The sequence below is a fragment of the Rhipicephalus sanguineus genome, chromosome 8, assembly GCF_013339695.2.
Source record: "Rhipicephalus sanguineus isolate Rsan-2018 chromosome 8, BIME_Rsan_1.4, whole genome shotgun sequence".
In the NCBI taxonomy this organism is placed as follows: domain Eukaryota; kingdom Metazoa; phylum Arthropoda; class Arachnida; order Ixodida; family Ixodidae; genus Rhipicephalus; species Rhipicephalus sanguineus.
In genome coordinates this window covers 27,433,074-27,459,153 of record NC_051183.1, presented here as the reverse complement: position 1 = coordinate 27,459,153, position 26,080 = coordinate 27,433,074, and the positions used below count along the sequence as shown (strand labels likewise).

At 44.3% G+C, this 26,080-nt stretch overlaps 1 protein-coding gene and 4 non-coding genes across 5 annotated transcripts; all 5 read left to right on the top strand.

The window, feature by feature from the left end:
• Positions 1-2: 2 nt before the first annotated feature.
• Positions 3-21,417, top strand: LOC119403092 (serine/arginine repetitive matrix protein 1). The gene is made up of 8 exons (XM_037669764.2): positions 3-226; positions 939-1,057; positions 2,286-2,351; positions 3,066-3,230; positions 12,150-12,259; positions 14,426-14,492; positions 18,347-18,511; positions 20,460-21,417. Exons 1-8 carry the CDS (start codon positions 3-5, stop codon positions 21,314-21,316), a joined length of 1,773 nt encoding a protein of 590 aa, XP_037525692.2. The 3' UTR covers positions 21,317-21,417.
• Trnay-gua (transfer RNA tyrosine (anticodon GUA)) lies at positions 9,132-9,225 on the top strand. Its single transcript has 2 exons — positions 9,132-9,168; positions 9,190-9,225. It is a non-coding gene; the product is annotated as a tRNA-Tyr (tRNA).
• On the top strand, positions 9,812-9,903 carry Trnay-gua (transfer RNA tyrosine (anticodon GUA)). Its single transcript is given in 2 exon segments — positions 9,812-9,848; positions 9,868-9,903. It is a non-coding gene; the product is annotated as a tRNA-Tyr (tRNA).
• On the top strand, positions 11,932-12,024 carry Trnay-gua (transfer RNA tyrosine (anticodon GUA)). Its single transcript has 2 exons — positions 11,932-11,968; positions 11,989-12,024. It is a non-coding gene; the product is annotated as a tRNA-Tyr (tRNA).
• Trnaa-agc (transfer RNA alanine (anticodon AGC)) lies at positions 17,906-17,978 on the top strand. Its single transcript has one exon. It is a non-coding gene; the product is annotated as a tRNA-Ala (tRNA).
• Positions 21,418-26,080: the final 4,663 nt, after the last annotated feature.

The window sequence follows — 26,080 nt, the reverse complement described above, 5'->3', positions numbered from 1 at the left end:
TGATGCTCCGGGCTTCCAGCCTTTTGCTTCTCCTGGCATCAGTGGCTTTTCGCAGCAGCAGAAGCACCAAGTTGGTGGCCAAGAGACTTCAAGTGCATCGCGTCCGATTGCACGACTCGCTTGTCATGCCTTGCGCTTCCAAGAAAGGTGTACGGGTCACTCGGGCTCACTGGCGGGGGCAGGCTGGTGGCACTGCGTGGCGCAGACAGGCGCAGATCTCAGTCAGGTAAGTGCCGTACTTAGGTCGACATTCAACGATATGCTCTGGAAGCTAGACTCCTCCGCTTGGATGAAAGACCACTTTCGATGGAGCAGATCTTAGGACTGTTGCTTACGCACTCTTGCACGCATGAGGCCACGAAAGGTATACTGGTTTTATTAAAGGCGACTAGACTTTGCGAGCACTGTTGAACAACTTTTATTATGTACTGTTCGCTAACAATTACTGCTTGTAATATTTTACCTTTGCTTTCCTTGTCCATTTAATGTATTATTCCCTCTTCCCCCCTCTCTAAATGTAGAGTAGCCAACCGGCCAAGTCCTTGTTACCTTCCAAGTCTTTCCTTCTTTTGGAAAATGTAAAGTCGAATTCTAGTAAATAGTTAGATGAAATTACACACACTAACTGTAAGGTATGAAGTGACGTCAGAACACTTTGTATGCTTGCGTTACCAGCGAAGACGTGTATGTACAATCCAGAAACGCTTACTAGGATGACGGTGTGTCTTGTCCAGGCTCATGCTTCCCTGCAGAACAAACATGCTTCAGCTCATTACACTGCCTGTGCTTCACCGCGTAATAGATTTGTAACGCGGCCAATAAAATCAGTAGTTAGGCAACGCATATAACAACCTTTCCGGAACTCAGAGTGCTTCAAGGGGTTGGCACGTACGCTGTAAAGTAGTACTGCTTATGTTCTTTCATACTGTCATCTGCAGTACGGGTAACCTCCGGTTTCCCAGGGTCACGGCTGTGGTCAGCGGTTACTACGAGTGCACGGGCTACGTCCGGCTGCCACGGCGCGAGGTGCTCATCAAAGTTCGTCACGAGATACAAGGTGCGGACGGGAAAGGGCTCGTCGCGTTCGTCAAGTACACGTTTTGCAAACTAATCCTACTTATGCTAACTATGAAATGACAGCGTAGTGTCGCACGCGGAAACACAGGCGTGGAAATGCAGCACGCAAGTTTAACAGAAACATGCTGCTCTTACGTACACAAATACCAGCACAGACACACACGTGAACACGTACGCACACAAACAGATCTACACCGATATGCCGACGCTCACGTTATTGTTATCCATAATTTCGGACTGTTCGGTTCTACACTGAAATGGAAAAGAAGAGATAGAACAGAAGAAGAACTTTATTGAAACATAAGTCATTCTTATGGTGGGTGCCTTAGTCGAGGGCTCCACTGGCCTTACACTCTCGTTTCACTTGGTCGATCAGCGCTTGCTGGTCCGCTAGGTCAGAGCTGGACAGTCGCCTCTCCCACTGCTCCAACCTGTGCGTTGGTGCCGTGTCTGTGCCTGTCAAGTGTGGGGGATGCTTTGAGCAGCCCCAGGCAATGTGATATAGTGTAGGACTTGTGAAAGGGATAATTGACAATCCACGCGATTATAGCCGAAGCCACAAGGACACCCATACGGATTTCCTTGTGGCTTCGACTACAATCAGATGGTTTTAAATTATCCCTTCCATAACCCTCCCGCCACCTTGCGGAAATCCGCAGAACTCACGTGTAGTGTTGGGCATCCTCTGCACTAGGGGCAGGAACCTCGACAGCACGCCGGGAACATGCCATGTAATCTATTTTGGGTGCAGGTACATTCTAATAATTAAAAAGAGTCATCTGGCTTGGCCCGTATACGACTCTCTTTAAAGAGGCACCTCAACTCTCTTTGGGGGTGGGGGTGATTATACTCTCTTCGGAGAGTCGTGTGACCCACAAGAGAGTTAACGTGACTCTTTAAAGAGAGTCATATACGTGGCAAGTCGGGACTACCTGAAATGAGTCTCACATACCCTTTTTTTAGAGTGTAGACGAGTTCGCATTCACGAATGGATTGAAGCAATGGGCTAGATGAGACATTCAGCCCGCCCTCTGGTGTCGCCAACAAGTACAAAAATGTGTATCAGGGTAATGTTGAGAGCATACGTAACGGTTTCGAGGTTTACGTTCGTCTACATGCAGCTGCATCCGGTGATCTCTACCTTGCGCAATAGGAAGCATTGCGCACTTAATATGAATGCAAGGAATCATACTTGACCTCTCTTGCAGTGTTCGACCGCGACAGGAACGAAACTGGATGTCGCGTGGGCTACATCGTCAGCGACGAGCGCTGCTGTGAGTAAACGTGCATATTTTCACGCACTTTAAGCATTAAGACACGAAAGGAGCCCAGTTAGTGAAGGGGCTCCACGAGGATGGAAACACTGACGAAACTTGGTCTGGCTTAAGGCATTTGGGTGGTGTTGTCGTAAACAGTTGTACAGGGGGACACATGTGCTCCTCGATACTTCCGGGAGAGCAACATGTTTGTCTTTATCTGCTATTGAGCCTATGATGAGAGACACATAGCGCACGCTACATATCAAATAGTTAGTCGCACATATCTGGGAAGTTTGTTGAAGCGGAACAGTCCCACGTGCTGGCGGGTCAGCATTCTGCCAGCCGAGGAATAAAACACGAAGAAAGCGTGATGGTCTGGGAAGACGATCGTGCACCCGTTAACTATAACGTCACTGGCAACGAGAGGCAAGGAACAGGCCACAAATATATACTGCGTGTTTCGTCTCCTCCCTACTGCTGTTCCGCTGTATACTGCAATGTTCTAGCCAAAAAGTGTTGCACACTGACGTTTAAAAGGTGTTCCTCTGTCGTTGTTCAGCGAAAGTCGGTAAAAAGAGGGAATGCGCTGTAATTTAACAGTTTTCATTGGTTGGAAGAGAAGAATCGACGTTGATGCTCGCTGTTTTCATCCTCTGAATTTCTGACCACGTGATGAGTTCGCTGTAAGCAAGAGAAAATGTGAACTATGCCATGGGCAATTTCTCGCAGACGTCTGTCGACCAGGCTCCTTCAGCCCTGGCGGCGCGTTCCGCAACTGCATGCCCTGCGGCTTCGGCACCTACACCGAGAAGCACGGCTCCCCATTCTGCCTGTGGTGTCCGCCGGGCAAATCCACCTATTGGCAGGGAAGCACCTCGGCTGATGATTGCGAAGGTGCGGCAATCCGTTTCCGCAGAGCAACAATTTGGACGAGTTGGTTTTGATTCATGATGTGAAAAGGCGCCACTAGGACGACGCAGAGAACAGAAGGGCTCCGGGCGACTCACTACAAGCAAGTCAGGCGGGAGGGGCCTGGTTGCACAAGTCATCCTTCGCTTAATCTGCAGGAAGCTGAGGCGGCCTTTCTCGGACGACACGTGAAATGACTGTGCTAAGCGTTAGTGTGGTTTTGTCTTTTTTATATAAACTCGTTTGGCTTATCAAAATTAACTGCGTTATAAATATCCGCTTTCCTGAATAAACAATATGAGTTGCTGGTAGCGCGTTGTCCTGTGTCCTCCTATTCACTGTGGCGTTTTAGTCGCCGCTTTTCACATCATGAGACAATCCTTTTGTTTTATTCAATAATACGGGCGCACATCCGTACTTTTGCCGCGGCCGTCGCCGTGAGGTTTCGTATAAAGTCCAAGAGCGATAACGCCGCCCCGCGCGTCGCATTTCTATGCCTCCCGATTGGAGAGGGCTCAGCGCTGCATGTATACATTTGCGGGACGAGCATATACCGATAGCTGCGGCATGTGATTCGCGATGTAAGAGGCAGTGGGCGTAATATTAGCGTGTGCACGTAGCGTGTCTAGGTAACGCGCGAAAGAAACATAAGGAAACGTGCTTAAGTAACGTGCATAAAAATTTGTTAAATACGGGAGTGCAACAAAGTTGCGCAAATGGCCCACGTGAGAAGAGTGCGTAAGAGAACAGAAACATTCGTAGCAAACATGCTACATAGGTACCTAAGGAACGTAATACGTGTCTTAAAACGTGCTAGGCACAGCTGAAATGCTAAGCCTGGCTGAAATATAAGCACGACTGAATTACCGAACACAGCTGAAAGGCTAAGCATGGATGAAAGGCTGAGCATGAGGTCGTCGCAGCGACCGCGTTTCTACAGGGGAGAGGCGTGAAAATCCTTGTGCACCTAAATTTAGGAGCCTGGTAAAAAAATTCGCCGGAGATTTATTGGTAAAAGCTAAAAAAATCCCTTGGGGCCAGCAACTCGCAAACTTTTTGCTATTCGGTCACTCCTAATGCTAAAGCGTTAACAACTCCGATCGCTGCAAACTAATCCGTAGGATACCCGACTGTATGGCGTGGCCTTCGCGCTGAGATCCTGGCTTTGTACGTGAAATGCGCGAACGTCATTGGTAACTTTCGAATTCCTGTAAACATTAAATCGCACCAAGTGCTTTTCCTTGCTGCATGCGAAGATCGAGAGGAATATAGAACAGCGTTAAGATCGAAGCGCTGCGATTAGTTACGTTAGGATTATTGGCGCAAATTCAATAAGAGCTATGATGCGCCAGCCATAAGTAAGTGCTCAGTGAAAAGAATGAAAAAGTGGACTATAAAATTTTTGTTATTCCTAAAAGCTTTGTCATAAACGTGCTAGTTGAGGCCACATGCTCAGGGCCTCGCTGGATTGACAGCCGATCAATCAACCAGTGGAGGAAACAATTCTTCATAAACAGGAAAAACTGCGTCATAAACAATAAATATTGACTGATAGATTGATTCAAACGTGTAATGCTTCCTTCTCGAACGCTGGACAGGGATATTATCGCTGAAATATATGTGAATCACCTTAGGATGCTCTTGGCTTGGTTATGTTAGGTTCGGTTATGTCATGTTCTTGCTATCCTCTCGAAGTGCCCTGGCCTTAAATTACAGTGTCCTGGGTGATCTACGCTGTGCTCTTTGGAATAGCGACCCTGACATCACTTGCCCTGTTTTTACGGTAAGCACCGTGTTGTGAATGCCGTAACCTATAACCTGTAACACGCTTTGTTTGTCCGCGTTAGTGCTAGCAGACGCATAGCCAAGCGCATTTAGAACAAAAAGGAGACAAAAAAACAGAGTTGTGGCATGCGCGACACGGTGTATCCCGCCATATATGAGCATGCTGAGGAGCCGCTGTGTCTCGTGGCATCTTTTAATAATAATATCTGGGGTTTAACGTCCCAAAACCACGATATGACTGTGAGAAGCGCCGTAGTGGAGGGCTCCGGAAATTTCGACCACCTGGGGTTGTTAAACGTGCACCTAAATCTAAGTAGACGGGCCTCAAACATTTTCGCCTCCATCGAAAATGCAGCCGCCGTGGCCGGGATTCCATCCCGCAACCTTCGGGTCAGCAGTTGAGCGCCACCACCACTAGACCACCGTGGAGGGGTGGTATCGTTTAACGACAAGAAAGAATGTCAAAGTCGGCATGACACTGAATTTGGCATGACACTGAATGGTATTACTAGTCCAACTGATAAAATAAGAGATCTTTGTTTCCGAAGAAAATGATGCATAAATACAGAGGAGTGTTGACGACCTGATTTCCCACAACATTGTGCAAGACAGGCTCTTCACGAAAACCCGCAAAACAAGAACACTTGTGTTTTCTTTAAACAACAATTGTGCGACCCGTCTTGTGGCGTCACAGCGGCAAGAACCTCAACTAGGCGGCTCCCGCCGCTTGCGGGCACGCAAAAAGCCGCACTTCTTTCTTTTTATTGAGCGGCCGTGGTGTTATGTCGGTCTTTGACAGACTTCCTGAACGCTCTCAGCGTAAGGGGGAACCTATAACCGCTTACAACCTAAGGGTAAATGTAAGCTCAGTCCACAGCCGTCGCTAATCCACCCATAGAGAATTTGCTAGATGCCACGTCCAATTGCATTTGATCATTTCGATGACGTCAAGCCCCTTTCACGTGTGTCAGGCGGGTGACTTTTCCATTTACACATACGTTCGTATTGCGGATTTTCGATAATATTTAGAACTTCCTGGCAAACTTCAGCAGATTCCTACATTACTGCTTAGACAAGCGTAACAGACGAGAGTGAGTGAAGGAACTTTATTTCCCTTTTTAAGAAAGGGGAGGAGCCGGAGGGGAGAGAGGGAACAGACCGGAAGAATGCCAGGCATCTTTTCTGATCGAATTCGCTTCAAAAAGTCTTTTCAATTATCAGTTCTTGCAGTCTTTTGAAACTGAATTGAAATATCTTGGGTTAAAACGAAGACGAAGCAGAGAAACGAACAGCATCGTACGAAGCGCTTCCTCTGCATCATATTCGTTTTTACCGCGCTGTTTACCGATTCAAGATGTTCAACTAGCTAACCAATTCACCCTTTAAGCCTTTTGAAAGCCAGTCTATAACCGAAACGGTAGACAGGAAGGACGCCGGGTACAATTTCTGGTCGAACTCGTTTTAGGGCCCTTTCCTCAACTGGCCTACAACCGGAAATGCCAGTCAGGACCCGAAGGAAGCTGCAAAATACCGGAAATGCAAACCGAAAGTGAACGTACGATCATAATTGCGTACCCGGAAGTCATTTGGTCGACTGGAAATTAGTTTTTGGAAGTTATGTATGATCGCACTGAGGTTGCTGCAGTTGTTTTGAGGTGTGACCTATTCGGTTGAGGAGCAGCACCCAGGAGCGGAAGCCATAGTGCGAAAAAATGTGAAAGGTGCGCAACGAAAACTTTGAATTAATATACGTCGTAGACGAATGCTGTATAGTAGATGACCATACATTTCATTTTACCAATATCACACTCAGCCGCCAAGGAATATACACGTATCTATACAGTTTACAAGTTTAGTTCGGAATAATTTTGAATGACCACCTGGGCGTTACTACTTGCTCCTTTTCTAATGCAAAAATACAGTTTGATTTGCCACACCGAAATACAAGTCTTTTGAAGCTGGACAAAAAAAAAGACTGCGCATAAGGGAATTTTTTCTAGAAATAACCGCAAACACTTTTTTAAAGAGTTACAGCCTTTACAGTCAGGTCAAAATTTAAGGCTTATGCTGTGCTTGTTCTGGCAACGCTGATATTTATTATATCGGTAGCGATATAAACCTAATTAAAGCATGAATTAGCGATAACAATAATCTCAGTAAACTGACGAGGCCCCTTTCTGCGTTCACTGCACGAAAAAAATTAAAAATAAAAACGACTAACGAAGATAGACATGTTACAACTAAAGCAATCGACGTAGATGTATTAGATCGTCAACAGAGCGGTGTCGCTGTGACAGATCGCTGTGAATTGATCTCTTTTTCTGAATGAACTCTCCATTGTTCTGGGAACAAGGGTGTCACGGACTTGGTCTACCGAGCGCCGATCTAAGACTATCATCATGGAAGATAAGCTTTCCCGTTACCTTCAGGTAAGCAACGAAGTAGCGCCATTCTAGCTAGAAGTTCCAAGACTATAGTTGAGCATTCGCCGAAGGAGCGAATTGCAGCTAAAGACGAACGTTAAGGCCTTGGGAGCCATCTCGTAGGTAGCCTTTAATCACGAATTGCGATTCAGTGTTCCTAAATGCCTTCAGAGTGACATCTTCCTTTGCAGCATGGGACAAAATTGGGTGACAGATAACGTGACTTAATGACACAATTATCTTGGCTACTAACCACAATTCGCAATTACAAAAGTAAGTTCATTACGGATAATATGCCTTTGATAGAAGATGAGCTGTATAGTTCAAATAAATAAATATTTGTCCCAATAGATGCGCCAATTATTAAGAAAACGGAGTGATGGAAAGAGACAAAATGACTGGAACCACGCGAACACTGTCCACCGTTTTCTTAACAGTGCATTCGTACCACCTCACCTAGCTGTCAGTCCTACTCAAATTATGATTAGGCGTGCAGATTTGCTATGCAGCAAGGAACGCAAATTAACCTCTGTAACACAGGGCCACTCAGCATACATCTCGTTAAGCGTGGTAGCGCATATCATAAATAAATTCATTTTGCATTATCCTCTGAATGATATTGGCTTATGCGACCGTTTTTGGTTAGCAGCCTTCACACTCACGATCATGTTCAAGATTAGTTTAAAGTAATCGCTAGTTAGGACATCAAAAACACATTTCCTGTCTCCACAGTGACACACCGCGAGTAAAACAGATTATTATTTTCATGCCTTCGTATTCGTTCGTTCAGCCATACGTAAAAGAATCATATGGCATCATAGTGGGCTGCTTGTTCATTTTATCAATGTTTTCACTGTCTATGCCACTTCACCACAAAGACATCACAAGCGACAAATTATAGATAAACGCTCTTTTTTTTGCTTCGTTGCAGCCTGACGTGGGAAAGAGTGTTCCTCCGTCCCGCTGCGGAGCCTCAGACAAACGTAAGTTCACTAATATCGCTGGTGCCCGTCTTGATCGCCAAGCTTTGATCTTCACGCTTGAACTCATTTTATTAGCTTTACACACCTACGCGATAAGCGTAATGGCCACATTCCAACCGAGTACAAGACTACCCGAAACAAATCTGTAGCTGTTTCACGTAAATGTAAAAAAGGAATATTACTGCAGGCTTTTTGAAGAAGCAGCTGGAAATTCTCTCGAAATATGCAAAATAGTCAATGAAGCAACTGGACGCACTCGCAATACAATGTTACCATAAACTTCACCCTGGCTACGCACTAATTTGTGATACTTTCCTCTTTCTTGTGCTTTTTTTTCTGTTGCACGTCGTCTCCTGCTCAAACAGTTGTCTGCCGTATTGTTCTAAATGCAATGAATAATATAAGATGCCGCAAAGCGTTGAGACGCGAAGCGAGTATTGTGTTTACTTGAAATGGTGTCACAATAGAAGGTGTGACATTAGAAGGACGATCGAAAGAATGAAACAATGAAACAAAGAAAGCGGGATCACTCTATGGCGAGAACGAGGGAAAAAAAATAAGGTATCTAGCACAAACGGCCGCTCCGCGTAATGTATGCGAGGCACACCTTGCCTCGCCGTTATATATCTTAACTGGGTCACAAGGCGTGCGTGAGCCGCATTCAAGACAAACGGGTAGGCGCAACGCATTCAGTTCCGTCGATAGCTCAGTTGGTAGAGCGGTGGACTGTAGAGGTTTACACCCGAAGCGGACATCCATAGGTCGCTGGTTCGAATCCGGCTCGACGGATTGTTTTTTTTTTTTTAAAGAAAGTCATTGCGGTTATTAAATTTTTTTTTCTGTTTGCAGCTTTCGGCTTTGCGTTTCTCTGGTTAGCATAAATAAGTTTTTACTACCTCTTAATTTTTGTCACTGTTGACTTATCACGTTTAAAGCAAATGTAGAATATGAGAATGTGGCTCTGAAGTGTTATTTAAAATTTATTGCTAGAATTTTCGGTCAGTAGCGGCGCGGCGCCACGGGCTATGAAGGAGGATGTATTGGGGAGATAATAATTTTTGTCCTTGAGGCCTTTTGATAATCATACACCAAAATTGTTTCGAATTGTCTTGCTGCGGTGAGATTCGACTGACCTGGTTGGGAGTCGAACCTATAACTTCGTTCTGAACAGCGTGGTGCAATAGCTGACGCGAATGCTTTCTGGAATTGGCGTAGCGTGTGTACTGAGGCATGTCTGGTGATATTGCATTGTAGTGCCTTAGGAACAATACTGAAATGCGCAGCTGTTGCAAATGCATGAGCCAGTTCTCGCAACTTGGTCGCATATTGCGTCAGTGCATTGCCCAGGAAAGTTGTTAGTGGCCGCGTTCTCGTTCCGTCGATAGCTCAGTTGGTAGAGCGGTGGACTGTAGAGGAACGCCCGATGCTGATATCCATAGGTCGCTGGTTCGAATCCGGCTCGACGGACAGGTTTTTTTTTTCGTGGACATCCGCTCGAAAATTGCTTTTGTTCAGTTTGTGTTGACTTTTTTTTTATTTCATTGGCGCCAGTATACGCTACTGCATTAGTTAACTAAAAAAGGAATTGAACGGTTTCCTGGATAAAATCCAGGAGCGGTCGATTCTGGGAACCGTGCGTCCAGCGCGTATCATATATATATATATATATATATATATATATATATATATATATATATATATATATATATATATATATATATATATATATATATATATATGTGTGTGTGTGTGTGTGTGTGTGTGTGGTGTGTGTGTGTGTGTGTGTGTGTGTGGTGTGTGTGTGTGTGTGTGTGTGTGTGTGTGTGTGTGTGTGTGTGTGTGTGTGTGTGTGTGTGTGTGTGTGTGTGTGTGTGTGTGTGTGTGTGTGTGTGTGTGTGTGTGTGTGTGTGTGTGTGTGTGTGTGTGTGTGTGTGTGTGTGTGTGTGTGTGTGTGTGTGTGTGTGTGTGTGTGTGTGTGTGTCAGGTGGTCGACCGAGGTATAGATATTGCCAAGGCCGCGTAGCTGGCGGGTCACCGGGTTCAGGCCTCGTGAATTCACATGGGCTTGCTTGAGATCGAATGTAGCGTGGGAGGACTTCAAATAATCGCGGAGACTTTCCTTCTATTAGGGCTGCGGAAATTTTCGTATTTTGCAAGTATTTGGCCAAATAAAAAAATATCCCAGTGCATACAACAAAATGAGTGCAGCACGTTGTGCGCGTACCGGTATGCAATGGCTTCGCGGTACATGCTCTGCTCATCATATACAGTTTATAATACAGGGTGATTCTTTTAGAACTGACCTATTTCATTGGGCTGCAGTTTTTTTTTTTTTACAAAGCGTCCGTTTTTAATGCGGTTTGCGGCAAAACATTCAGGTAGGATGAAACTTAATGGCCTGTGCCGTTTTTCTTTATGTGCAACGCAAAGAAACAACAATAAATAGGAAATAACGAAAATTGCAAATTGCTATACATGGAGGGATACCTTGCGCCTATAAAACGTTAAAAAGCATGATTACCATGCGGCATGCCAAACGTGACTAGTAAAGGTTTTTAAAGTTTATAAATGTTTTATTTACCCTATACAGTAGATGTTGAAATGACCACCCGAAACGTGAAGGTGTTCTGAATTCAACAATATGCAGTCCCTCACTGTATGGAATTTCGCGGAATGTGACCGTTCCTTTTTTTCTTATTTATTCTTTTTTTCTGCATTGTACATCAGAAAACGGGGTGGGCCATTAAATGTTTGTCCTTCCCGAATATTTTGCCGCAAACCGAATTAAAATCGGATAGTTTAAACAAATGTCAAGGCAAATGAAACAAGTCAGTTCTACATGAATCGCCCAGTATTTAAGCGCTCTCGCATCGAATTATGGCGCTCCCGATGGTCATTACTTTCTCGAGAAGCACCATGACACGTGCTTTATTAAGGCAAGAGCCTTAGACGCCTTATCAAATGCGAAAATTGACCATCGGCGGCGTGAACTCGAGTGATGCAAAAGATCATGATGTGGTCACGTCACCATATGACGTCATAATGACGCCACAGATTGCCAGAATTTGTGACTTTACTATATGAAGTCACTATGAGGTCACATAACGTGACGTCGCATGATGACGTTATCGCGTGGCATCACGATTGGTCGGATGTGAACCGATCACGGAGGCAGTGCAAAACCAGGTGAGATGCACAAAACTAGCAAGGCTTATGATCCTGAAGGCAGTGCAAAATCAGGTTCTAGAAAACGTTCCAAGAGAAGCGGGGGAGGATGAATACACCAACTGAGAACAAAAAGAACTTTCGCATTCGAGTCGTCTTTAGGCGATTGCATAAGTGACGCTGCGAGTTTTTGTTTTGCTCTTGTAAGATTATATTCAACCACTTTACGCAAATCCCCGAAGGATGGAAAACACGTTCTCACTTCGTAGCCTAGCTACACTTTGTATAGCCTCACTGTCCTATCAAGTTGACGTCGACTCAGATCCCGTTCCGTCGATAGCTCAGTTGGTAGAGCGGTGGACTGTAGAAGTTACGCTCGATGCGGACATCCATAGGTCGCTGGTTCGAATCCGGCTCGACGGACTGTTCGAGTATTTTTGTCGGTAATGCAAACGTTATTTTTTTTATATGTGTGTGGGGTTCGTGAACGAAATGTTCAGAACGGCCATCTTGAGTCTAACGTCAAGTGTTCCAATCTTGTTTTGCAGCGGCAACGAAGGAAGTTCATGAAAAGCCGGCGTCGGTTCCGGAAGAGAAGCAACCCCTCCTGGCGGCAACGACAGTTGCTTCGCAGCAAGCCGTTGGAATACAGACCGACGTGAGTGTAGCGCCTTCAGGCGCGAATTATGATGCACTGCCTGCAAATGCGTCACAATCGCATAGCATAATTCCAACGCACTCAATATTGCATTCCAAGAAAGAAAATGATGAATGTGTTGCGTTGTGTGAGTTTAGGCAATTAATGTAAATTAGCGTGTAATAATTATCTAATTATTCCGCATTCAGGCAGCTTCACTTCTTGCATAAAAATAATAAAATATTAGGCCCGAAATGCATGCCCAGTTTGTTTTTTGGTTGCATTAACTTTGAGCAAAGAAAAATAATACTCTTGAAGTTGGTCTTCGAACGCGGCACGTCAAACGATCGTCGAACATGGTAGTGTCTCCAGCAAGGTGATCCTCTGCAGCAATACGCAGCCCAATGAAGTTAAATGAACGCTATTTGCCCACTCAGGAAGAGAGTGCGTTTCAAGCCATTTGAAGAAACACGCGGTGCATGACGCGCCTCCAAAGTTGATGTGTATACAGTTGTATACAGTGCCGCTGAAGGGGATAGACATTGCATCCCGTGACCTTCTGAGTGTTTAGCGCAAGTCAGAGTAAAGTGAAAACAAAGGGTCTTTTTTGTTTTCCTTTTCTTCTGAGTTGCGCTGAACACTCAGAATTTCATGGGTTACCAACTCGCCCAAAGTGCTACTTTTGCGAACATTGTAATTCTTTGCTACACGGCGTCCTCTCTTCGAGACGCGACTTACTTTTCCAATTTCTCTGCACTATTGGCAAGGAAGATACCACACACACTGAGCTAATGGTAAACTAAGTACTCTGGCTGCCTAAAGTTCCCCTATATAACTTCTGGTTGAAGTATTTGGTCACACACGATCGATATGGTGAAGGCAGTACCCTGTTTAACAAGACATTGGACGTGGCGCGTATCGGCGGGAATTTCGAAGTATTTTTCTTGCCTCTTTAGAAATGCTCGCTGCTCGCAGCAATTTGAGCGGGGCATTGAAATCGGTTTATGAAAAAATACACCACGACTGACTGCAAATTATTAGATAATTATTTACATTATAACTACAAGTAATGGCTGCAAAATACACTGTAATTTATTCTAACTCGTGCGCTTGATTTAAATTTGGCCTCCAGAACCTTGGCATCAAATTATGTAAGTTTTTGCAATTACAGACAGTGGATCATTATGCGTGACACGAATGGTTATACGCTTGATACGTTCTAAATACAGTTCTATCGTTCGGGACTCTTTTTTTTTCTGACTACCTTATTCGTTAACAGGCTTACCTGCGTTGCTTTCCTTAAAAACTCGGCGCCTGCCGATTTATTATCGAGAATGCCATGTCACGCTGGAAGCACGCATGCCATTTATGACCTGAAAGCTCCTTAGAAGGGTAATAGTCTGAAAGTACCTGGCAGACAGTGTCAGAACAAAGACACACGTGGGATAAATTATTGTTGTTGTTTGACAAAAAGACGCCTCATAATAATATTTGTTGGAGTTTCACGTCCCCAAACCAGGATATGATTATGAGGGGCGCTGTAGTGGAGGGCCCCGGAAATTTCGACCATCTGGTGTTTTTTAACCTGCACTGAAAACGCACAGTAAACGGGCCTCTGCCATTTCGCCTCCACCGAAATGCGACCGCCGCGGCTTGAGATCGAACCCGTGACCTTCGTATGAGTAGTTTAGCACCATAACCACTAGACCACCGTGGAGGGCCAGGACGCCCCATATTGCAACCTTTTTTTCTTTAAGGCATTGTTTGGCACTGACCATCACGATATTTCACCAGGCAATAAATTGAGCGAGTTAAAACGGTTGAGAAATGAAGGGAGACTACGATATGAAATTAAAGTCAGTATAGTCGAAACAAACAGGGTATATGCGTAATGCTGTCAGGTATGTTGCATGAAATCTCAACGAAATTACCTCTTAACCAGAGCTCAGCATTCACTAAGCAGCTGCCTCCGTGAATGCTTTCCGTATTCCGAATGCTTTACGTTTTCTGCTCCTTTTCGATATAAGAGCAAGGTCAATTGATAAGAGCACCATAAACAAACGTTTTAAACCTGTTTTGCTGTATAGGAACGAGGTGCGTATAACAATTCGAGTGATGAAAATGTTCAATGCCTTGGCACTGCCCTAGTGTTCAGCGCCTTGTTTGCAAACTTTGGTTATCTCGCAGGAACAATGCCACGTGGACACGTCACACCGCGCAGTGCAAACAGAGACTCCCGAGCCAAAGGATACAGGTAATTTCATGCGATCGCCTACAATATTTCGTGAACGCACGTTCGGCATTTATTACCGAACGTAAAGTTGAACGTATACCTTTGCCCAACTTTTGCTGCTGTATATATGCCGCGACCATTAAAACGAATTTTCTAAATTATACTGTCTCGATTCGCAGCTATTGCACTTGCACGGCGCAGGCGCGGCGTAAGGACATTTGTTCATTCTGTTACAGGCGCCTGGTTTTCAAGCGAACGAATTGATTGTAGCCCTTATAGTAGAACCTTACTTCGCGGAGCTAGCCGTCGGATTAACGTAGGATACACTGACTAATACACTGACTAATACTGACTGACACTGACTGTCGTAAGAGAGACTGACCAGTAAACCCAGGGGTAATGGTTCTGTCTGTGGCTATTGCGGGAAGCTGCAGACTGGCACATTGCAAAACGGGAGAAGCATTTTTTTGAAGTGTAAGCAGCTTAGATTCTGAATTAAGGCAGCATCTCCAACTGGAGGGTTATCGCCTACTTTAAAAAATCGCAGGGTTCCTTATGAATTCACCTAAGACGACTCGAAGGCCGAAATCCACCTTCTGCTTTTCCTTCTCTGTCGATGTACTGATCCTCCCCCGCCCCCCTCCATCATTAACTTCAACAAGGTTGCCACCAACTACGCATGCACTCATCAGTACTCTTCGTGATGCTGCTGATACTAACTAACTAACTAACTAACTTACTTTACTTACTTACTTACTTACTTTACTTACTTACTTACTTACTTACTCACTCACTCACTCACTCACTCACTCACTCACTCACTCACTCACTTACTACTTACTTACTTACTTACTTACTTACTTACTTACTTACTTACTTACTTACTTACTTACTTACTTACTTACTTACTTACTTACTTACTTACTTACTTACTTACTTACTTACTTACTTACTTACTTACTTACTTACTTACTTACTTACTTACTTACTTACTTACTTACTTACTTACTTACTTACTTACTTACTTACTTACTTACTTACTTACTTACTTACTTACTTACTTACTTACTTACTTACTTACTTACTTACTTACTTACTTACTTACTTACTTACTTACTTACTTACTTACTTACTTACTTACTTACTTACTTACTTACTTACTTACTTACTTACTTACTTACTTACTTACTTACTTACTTACTTACTTACTTACTTACTTACTTACTTACTTACTTACTTACTTACTTACTTACTTACTTACTTACTTACTTACTTACTTACTTACTTACTTACTTACTTACTTACTTACTTACTTACTTACTTACTTACTTACTTACTTACTTACTTACTTACTTACTTACTTACTTACTTACTTACTTACTTACTTACTTACTTACTTACTTACTTACTTACTTACTTACTTACTTACTTACTTACTTACTTACTTACTTACTTACTTACTTACTTACTTACTTACTTACTTACTTACTTACTTACTTACTTACTTACTTACTTACTTACTTACTTACTTACTTACTTACTTACTTACTTACTTACTTACTTACTTACTTACTTACTTACTTACTTACTTACTTACTTACTTACTTACTTACTTACTTACTTACTTACTTACTTACTTACTTACTTACTTACTTACTTACTTACTTACTTACTTACTTACTTACTTACTTACTTACTTACTTACTTACTTACTTACTTACTTACTAACTTACTAAGTAAGTACTTACTTACTTACTTACTTACTTACTTACTTACTTACTTACTTACTTACTTACTTACTTACTTACTTACTTACTTACTTACTTACTTACTTACTTACTTACTTACTTACTTACTTACCTACTTACCTACTTACTTACTTACTTACTTACTTACTTACTTACTTACTTACTTAACTAACTAACTAACTAACTAACTAACTAACTAACGAAAACAAATATTTTTGTTCACTATTGCATACGAATTCTATCGCAGCTGGACAGCGGTGCACTTGCTATATACTGCGAAATTTTTAGCGCATAAGCCACATAAGAACGAAAAATGGAGGGACACCACACGTGCACTATATTGCGTTTACGTGTTATGTCCCACCTTTTTCGTCCTTTTCTCGCTAATGCGCTAAAAAATTCGTATCGTGTGCTACCAACAAGACCGAATTCCTACCCTTGTGAAGCTATACACGGCCTCCTGTATAGGTTTTCACTTAATATATTAATAAATTGTAGTGTTGAAGTCCATAACAAAGGCGGTCAAGAGCCAGTTTTGATAGTATTGCCAGTTGAGTGGCCCCAGTTGAAAGAACAAACGAATTGACCGCGTTAATTTTAATCTAAACGCCTTCCGTTTTAGCTCAGTTGGTAGAGCAAAGGACGCGTAATTCGAAGGTTGCTGGTTCAGATCATACCTATGGGAACGGTGGTTTTTCGTCCAGTTCAGTTCATTACATCCCAATTGGAACGCCACAGTTGAAAACAACAATTGACATCCTCTGTGCTTTCCCGGGCCTAATGTTTTGTTTGATTCACTTGCTTGCGTATAACGTTTAAACAGGACCACGGAAAAAATCCCCCTTGTCCACTCTTTTCTATACCACAACTAAATAATTCACTTGATATTAATTAATCCTTTCATAATAATTTGTCGTCATTATGTCCACATGTGTTCACATTCGCACCTATATAAATATATATTACATAATGAACTCCTTTTGTTTTAATTGCATGAAATTACCGCATCATTTTCGTTTTTGTAAAATAAGAGCAACCACTTACTATCATACTAAATTAAGTGTTATTATTTATGTTTACTAGTGTTTTTGTTAATTCTTAATTATCCTCTTTCCATGTTGTTGCCATTCAGTGTCCTTGATGTAGTGGTGTGGTTAGGGACCTTTTAAGAATTTTGTTAGGCCCCTAAAAGTGACAGATACATATGCCTCCCAAAAGAGTGCAATAAACTTCAAACTTCGTTCAGTCTAAACGAGAGTCCGCCACGGTGGATCAGTGGTTACGGTGCTCGGATGCTGACCCGAAGGTCGCGGGTTCGATTCCGGCCCCCGTGGTCGCTTTTCGGGAGAGGCGAAATGGTAGAGGCACGTGTGCTGTGCGATGTCAGTGCGCGTTAAAGAACACCAGATGGTCGAAATTTCCGCAACCCTCGGCGCCCCTCATAATCGTATCGTGGTTTTCGGACGTAGAATACCAGATATTATTATTGTCAGTCTAAACGAGAGCCACGCTCTCCTAGTACCATGGTGTATATTGCCACGCAAAGACCCATTAGAATGCAATGCGAGGCTTGCTGCAGAAGCCGGTTGCGCCGCCGGCGTTGTCTTCAGTTGGCACAGCATGTGACCCAGATTCGTGTGGCCTGCTTGCGGATAAAACGGTGTTTCGTTTCAGCGGCTCCTCGTCGGGGGTGTAGCTCAGATGGTAGAGCGCTCGCTTAGCATGCGAGAGGTACTGGGATCGATACCCAGCACCTCCACTAACCTTTTGGTTTTTTGTTTCAGCACTGAGATTTTCTTTATTCAATCGGAGTGATTGCACATAATTAGTGGTATGCAGTGTACCGGGCACTAATGTGACAGACACGATGAAAGGAGGACAACAAAGAGACTGGACGGGATTATTAAAGAATTTATTTTTCTTTCAGTCGGATGTAGTCCCTTGATCGCCGCACGCACAAAACTCAGCACGCTAGCGCAATGTAGACCAGTCGCTATAATACCATGCGTATAATTGATGCGAAACATAGATCCTATCTATCTATCTATCTATCTATCTATCTATCTATCTATCTATCTATCTATCTATCTATCTATCTAAATAAGTGTCCATAACTAACCTATGCAGCCACGTCGTCCGCTTACCCCGAAAAGCGTGTCGCGGCGGCGTCCAAGGCCAAGGTAGTAGCACCGCCTAAGCAAGAGACTATGTTCAAGGAGCTCCTGGCTAAAACTGCAAAGAATGCCGAGCGGCTGGACAGGCGCAAGAACACTCCGCAGCCGAAGCATTACGGTGAGCTCTTGCCTGAATAATATAATTGTTGGGGTTTTACGTGCCAAAACCACGATATCATTATGATAGGTGTCATACTGGAGGTCTCCCGAAATTTCATCCAGCTGGGGTTCTTTAACGCGCGCCTAAATCTAAGCGCACTGGCCTCCGGCATTTTGCCTCAATCGAAATGCACCCACACCGCGGCCGGGATTCGATCCCGCGACCGTCGAGTCAGCAGTCGAGTGCCATTACCGCTAGACCACCGCGGCGGGTTAGCTCTTTGCCTCGAGTTGGTTTTTAAGATAGCAGACAACGCACCACATGAATGTTCCTCGACATTGTTACTGTGGCAGGAAATTACTTATACATGCCGTTTTTATGTCGTTTCACACTGTCGTTATTCTGCGCATCTTCTAATGTTAACGTGAGATAAAAATTAGCTTTGCATGGTGGCTTTAAGTTATGGTGTCACGCGCGATGACAAAACTCAGGCATGCCACAGCAATCAAGGTGGTCAAAAAACAACAGACTGGTGCATGTACAGTACAGTCGTCAGCAAGCTTAACTCGAACGCTCCGCAGCGTGGCCTGGAGTGGTTTGACTGATGCCAGCCGTTAAGAGCTGGGCGCTTTTGCCGAGATAATACCTCGGTATGCTTGCATGAATATGTCGGCATGCATTCGTAACATCTCGGCAACAGAACCCAAAGCTACGCGGCGCTGGCGTCAATCAAACAGTTTCAGGACACGCTGCGGAGCGTTCGAGTTAAGCTTGCTGACAACTGTGCATTGCAATAAAATACGTCTTCAAGGGAACAATTTCTTTACAAAGGTTCATTCGCGTGATTTCGCTTATGCTACCTAGTAGTCATTTAACAGCGCGAAGTCTGTTAAATGAGATCACAACAACAGCCGATTTCGGCGCCGTAGTTGTCCGCCACCGCTGCCCGTAACCGTCCTCGCGCGAAATGAGAAAAATGAATACCAGGATCTGGCGGGACCTGAAACCGGGCCGTCTGCGTGGCGGGCGAGTATTCTACCCCTGAGCCACACCTTTCTGGAATGTCCTTCGCAAAAATACCCTATGCATGCGTCATCTTTTGCAAGCAATCGCGTTAACAGATGTAATACATTATAGCGTGGTAGAAGAGCAAAATAAGAACCAGGTGTCCCACAATGGGAATTGCGTAACGAGTGCGTGGTTTAAAGATTTCGATTCTTTACAAAGGGCTTAGCTGTCATTCTTCATCGCCATAGCGACAGCATCAACATAATGTTTTAAAAATGTGTAGCGGGTACCTCGCTTCTCCGCAGAATGAGGAGTAATGGCATTGTGGGTGCTAAAACTGATTTATGACGTAGCGGGTACTTTGCAAGTGTACTTGTGTAGCAGTTGCCCAAGAGAGTTTACAACGGGCTTTAGAAAGGCTGCTCTTCCAGGTTTCGATGTGACTGTGCTGCGTGTTTTGCCAAGGAAAGGCGTTCTTTTTTTTTATCAGTTCAGCTTGTATCTGTTAGTTAGCTTGTATTGAAGATACGAGGCTTTGGACGATGTAGATGACATCAGTATATTGCGAGTTCGATCACGCTAGTACGATTAAAGCGATGCCTTGTACTCATTGCTTCGCCGCGTTAGGCGCGCATGTTGCGAACGTTTCACAGAAAGTGGGCTAATAATCATCGAGTTTGCACTGTACTAAGTGGGACTGACCACGGAGATGGTGAGATTAAAACTTCACTTATCGCGGAACCTGTATATTTCCTGGTCACGCTAGTCGCATGGCAGGTGTGCTCGCGTTTCGGCGATTTGCCAGAGGGGTCATGTCCTCCCTAAGCTCCAAGAGAATTTGCAACGACAGTTTTGTAGAATTTGTACGAGTGCTTCACGAGTGCTTCATCCTCGCATTGCTTTCAACATGTGTGTTGAATCTGTCTTTCTTTGTTTACGGTTTGACACTGCGTCGCAGGCAGCAAGACGCAAGACGTTATGGATGCAAACCGTCGCACGTTTCAGAAGTCGCCACTTGCTGCTTGTACCCCAGCGAAGCAGCCGCCTTCGCTTTCCCCGAACCCATCGGCGCCACGCAGTCCCCCAAAAGCTGGTGTCCTCGCACCCGTTACGTCACCAGCCACTAAAACACCGGCGCATCCGCGTGGAAGGAAAAGGCGTCGAAGCGAACAGCCAGGATCTCCCAACAGACGGCCAGAATATTATCCGTCACCCGAAGACCGCCGCAGACGCGCCTTATACAGCCAGCAGACTAGAGGCGATGACGTCACACGGGACGTCGTCCGCGGTTCCCACGAAGCCGCCGGAACAGACGCCTCCGACGGGTCGTATTCGTCAATTCCGCTACACGTCAGGTCCGGTCACGTGAGCCCCCGGCGCCCCGCTGTCTGGCAGCCGCCTCCTCCTCGCGGCCATCAGGCGGCGCGTCGGTGCATACAGGCAGAGTCCTCAGAGGGACAATTCGTGAACGAAGAGTGGCACGACAAGGCGATTTCGTCGCCGCCTGGCCTCCGAGATGACAGACACAAGCATCTCGGTGCCTATGTATCGCCGGCGCCTCCTCGCGGCCACCAGGCGGCGCGTTGGTGCAGATACGCAGCGCCCTCAGAGGGACAGTTCGTGAACGAAGTCTCGCACGACAAGGCGATTTTCATACCGCCGCGGGGCGCCATTTCATCGCCGGGAATTCGAAAGAGGCCCGGAGATGCCCACATGATCAGGCGTTTCGGCTCGAGCGGCGAGGCCTGGGTGACGGATGAATACTCCAAACACAAGCAGCAAGGTCCCGCTTATTATGGATCACCGAAGCCTTGACGCAAAATGCGAATGAAATATCGATTGCCAACGTTCTTATGTTTTTCATTTAATGGAACACTGAACAACAATTTGTGTCTTCCTGCTTTCTTTCATTATGACTTATAGTGTGCTTATAAAATTGAAGGCGACATTCAAAAGTTTAGACTTCTTTATGTAAACTTGTTCTTAACGTTGTTGGATTTCTTATGTTGTGTTACATGGTATTAGGTTAGGTTGAAAATACTTATGTCGTATTAGAGTTAGTTACGATTTAAATGTACGACAGATTGCTCTATAGACTTAACGGCATACGCACATGCACCGTATGTCACTTCTATATATGGTATACAATGGTATAAACATGTATATATGGTATACAATGGTTTAAACGTGTGCGAACATTTGAAATTTTCGAATATCGAATAGAATAGCGCCCTATTCGATTCGGTACTCAAATCGAATTGAACGAATTGAACATAATGGAAATACGCATAATTTTCGATTATTTGTCGAATAATAAGCACCGATGAAAAACCTCATAAGAACGATACGTTGGAACAGAGTGGGTAACGCTTCTTGTTTTAATGCGACTGCTTTCAAGAGCTCGTTTCAATAATTGATTTACCAAGATGCATGCAGCCCAAGGTTTAACAGGACTATCAACGCTATATTTGCCACAGGCTGAAGGCGTCTTTACTTAAACCTTCAGTGTCGCCGAAGCGCCAGTCATCAATCCACTGTATTCATCATGACATTCATGGCGATGTTGGCTCATGAATATTCTTTGACATTTAATAATAATATCTGGTGTTTAACGTCCCCAAAACACGATATGATCATGAGAGACGCCATTGTGGAGGGCTCCAGAAATTTCGACCACCTGGGGTTCTTTAACGTGCACCTAAATCTAAGTATACGGGCCTCATATATTTTCGCCTCCATCAAAAATGCAGCCGCCGCGTCCAGGATTCGATCCTGCGACCTTCGAGCGCCATAACCACGAGACCGCCGTGATTCTTTGATATTTATACACCAGTTTAATTTAAATGTTGTTGACCATGTGCCCCCTTGAACACTGTATTAATTGCGGTATTTCTACCTGTTGTTAAAAAATTATTGCTAAGGCTCTAGCTGCTGCATAATACGAGCGTGCTTCAGCTTACACAACTGTGGTTCTATTTTTTGTTGGTTAAAAGTAATCGTAATGTTACTTGGTGAAGCTTGTGAAAATTTGTTTAAAATAAAATGTCGTGGAACTCTTCGGATGTTTAAAAAATGGTTGCATTACCATTCTAGAGATACCTTGAAAATGATTACCTTACTATTCGAAAACTCTACGAATAGTATTCGATTCGGTGCCATCGCTATTCACATCGTATTCGATACGGTTCTAAAATTAACTATTCGCATACACCTACAATTGTACTCTGAAATGTGCTGTATACTGTAGCACGCTCACGTTTTGTATAGTATCGATGTAGAGACTGCCAGTATTGGATATAATAATTACAATGCTGTAGCGCCACCTAGAAATCCAAGCGGTGTTATATCGCGAGCACGCGGCTGCTCACGTGTCTTCTTTTGAATTGTCACGTCATGCTGAACGTCGTGTCGACAAGTGAGCTTTATGTCATCCTATCGATTGTGGAGCTGTGTACTTGATATAACGATGGAGATACCTCCAGCTGGTCTCAATGCAATTCGGGTGAATGCAAACATTTCTGTTTCCACGACAGGAAGTGCTTCTGGATGTGGGATCTGTCGGTAAGAGGTGGTGACCATGCCTTCAGCAAATCTGAAGAATGTAGAAGCAAACACGATGGCTCTTTAATATATTCACGCCTGCCAAAGAGTGTACACCCAGAAGCAAAAGCCTGCGAGGCGTTGGTTTCACAGCAACTTCAAATTTATTCTCTGTTAGGGCGTAAAGCTTCTAATCGAGCTAGTGACTGCATAGATTGCAATACCATCTGTAGGGTTAAAAAATTTATTTCGAAGTTATGCTTCCAGACAAAGCGATAATATAGCGTTCTCATGCATTTGTCGTCCCGCAAGCTTTGGCTGTGAGGTGCACATATACAGCAACAACTAATGAACATTTCTCTGAAAACACATGTTTGCGGAAATGTTACCGTCTGAGTCCTTGAGAAACCAAGTGAAAAGATTTGACTTTCCAATTCCGCCGAGCGATGCTAGCGACCGCAGTGAACAACTATAGTACAACTGGAAGATGGTCGTGCAATGATGGTGTACGGCTAACTTCCGTACTAACGAGCAAACACTGTATGCGCAACGACTTTGTCGCTGGCCGTCTTGGGTCGAGTTGCCTTCAAGGTGGAGTTATGCCGTACCAACCTATATCTGAAAACTCGGGCTCACATATAAGTCGAGTCTCCATTCACGGAGTTCGATAACGGAATCGTAACTCTGCTCCTATTTTACGGTCACTCGCCTGCAAGCACTGCGATGCAACTCAGAATCCTGGCGGAAAACAGTTGCTACATCACTATCCCTCCTGTGCACTAGTTTCACGCCAGGAAAGACTCGCGTTTGCAGGCGTCTTGATACTTGCTTGCGTTGTCGGGGGTGTAGCTCAGATGGTAGAGCGCTCGCTTAGCATGCGAGAGGTACTGGGATCGATCAACACTTCTGTGAGCGTCACATAACATGATGTGACACTCAATACCGGCATTGTACGGATGTCCTTACGTTCATAATGAGCGGCAGTCTATAGGCCCCCGGTCATGCAGGGAAAGCTTATATGAAGTTTCAGCTTAGTTACACACGAAACAAGCACATCAACCAACCACAGACGAGGGTCCCAAAGTAGTAATACTGAAATACTGAATACTGAACAGTAAATACTGTTCTTGGCGCAAAGTAGAACTTCGGCTGCTTTTCTCCCAGAGCAATACGTTTAAGTAAGCCTAAACAACAACATTCCGAAACACAAGTGTTTTTTTGTTTGTTTTGTGGGTACAGGCAAAGTTCAGCATTCACAATATGCGTGGTTCGTAGCAGGATGCCTCGCGTCACCCTGAAATATTCCGCCGCTACTACAGTTGATATCTTTCGTTCAAAATGACAATTAGAGATTTCAGGAAGTCGCCATTGTGTATATGGAGCGCTTATCAAGCAAACATTGAAAATACCCACGACGGCCAGCGCAAACGGAACACGGGCGAGAAAAGGAAACGACGGCACAGACACGACGACACATCACTTCCAACTCGCCCAACTCTCCATACCCTATTGAAAGTACCGGAATTAATTTATTTCCACCGAAAAGGATACATTGAAGTTCTGGCGACTCCTGGTTCTGGTGCTTGTGTGACGCACGAAACTTGTGTCATAAAGTTAACAGCTATTGTTATGTAATCTCTGCTTCCCTGGACGCTGAGGCCTGTTTCGTTTTTTTCCCCTTTATTGCACTAATGGCTGCATGTTTCATATAATGACTCCCGTCATTAGCTTCTGTGATAAGCCTAGGTTTATGAGTATTTTCTCATTTGAAAAATCTATTGTAAAGCATTTCATCATCATGCTCAGCCTGTTTTAGTCCACCGCAGGACGAAGGCCTCTCTAAATCGTCTTCATTTCACCCTATCTTCTTCGAGCTGATTCTGTTTTATACCTGCGAACTCCTTTGTCACTCCATCTAACTCTCTGACTCCCTAGACTGCGTTTCGCATCCCTTGGTAACAATTCTGTTGTTCCTTCCGAGATCAGACGTCTTGCGCCGGTGGCAAAACTCTCCGTCGAGATTAGAGAACTGCGTTCGAGCTAACAACGTGCAACGAGGATTACGACGGAGGCGTGCGTCATACTGTACTGTACATGTTTTGGAAGGTAATGACAGTGTGAACGTGGCCTCGTTGAAGTTCTCAAAATGCAGGCTAGCAGTTTAAGCCGGTTGTTCAACGTGTCATAGCCACTACGTTTCATCTTGTTCTTGGTTTATAATCTTTTCTGTGAATGAAATACCAGCACGAAAGCAAATGTTACCCCGGACGATATGACGTGCCAAACGGAGTATGCATAAAAGTAATTCATCACTTGCATTTTGTGGCTCACGGAAATATATACTGATATTACGCATTTCAGACGGCTTCTGGTAAGCCGAAATTGCAAGCGAGGATTTCAATAAAATGCGCTTTCTCAAAAGCAGCTCGGTTGTGCCTAGTGCTTGAGTGGTCACATTGAGTTGTGCTTACCGCGGACTTATCTGCTAACTGGATATCGCACGAGCTTGATCAGGGTCAGCCGAGATTATTTCAACGTTGCGTTTAGATGTGCGAGTGCGAGTTCAGTTGGCCACAACATGCGACTACTGTTACCAAACAGTTGAAATGTGTTTTGTTTACTGGGGTTGTATGACACCATTTTGCCCCCTTACAACTCGTGCTACTATGTAGACATTGTTGCTGTATTTTTCTTTCTTTCTCGGTAGTGTAACTAGTGTTTTGGCATAGCCGGCCATAAAGAGGCCTACCTTCAACGTTGATTCACTCAATAAGATACGCGCTGCTTGCCCCCCCCCCCCCCCATTTGTGCAACAAATTTTATGCGAAACGTTTTGCATGCGTACATATTGCCTAGCATAACTTTGTTTTAGAGCGCAGCTCCTAGGGGTCAGTTTTTGAGTTGAGCATCGTTCCTTGTTTAATAATAATAGTAATTGTTGGTGTTTTACGACCGACAACCACAGTATGATTACGAGGGACGCCGTAGCGGAGGGCTCAGAAAGCACCTTCTTGGGTTATTTAACGTGCACCTAAATCT

Coding starts and splice junctions, on each gene's coding strand:
- LOC119403092 (XM_037669764.2), top strand. CDS start 3: ATGCTCCGGGCTTCCAGCCTTTTGCTTCTCCTGGCATCAGTGGCTTTT. Junction 14,493..18,346: donor TCCCGAGCCAAAGGATACAG/GTAATTTCATGC, acceptor TAACCTATGCAG/CCACGTCGTCCGCTTACCCC. Junction 18,512..20,459: donor TCCGCAGCCGAAGCATTACG/GTGAGCTCTTGC, acceptor ACTGCGTCGCAG/GCAGCAAGACGCAAGACGTT.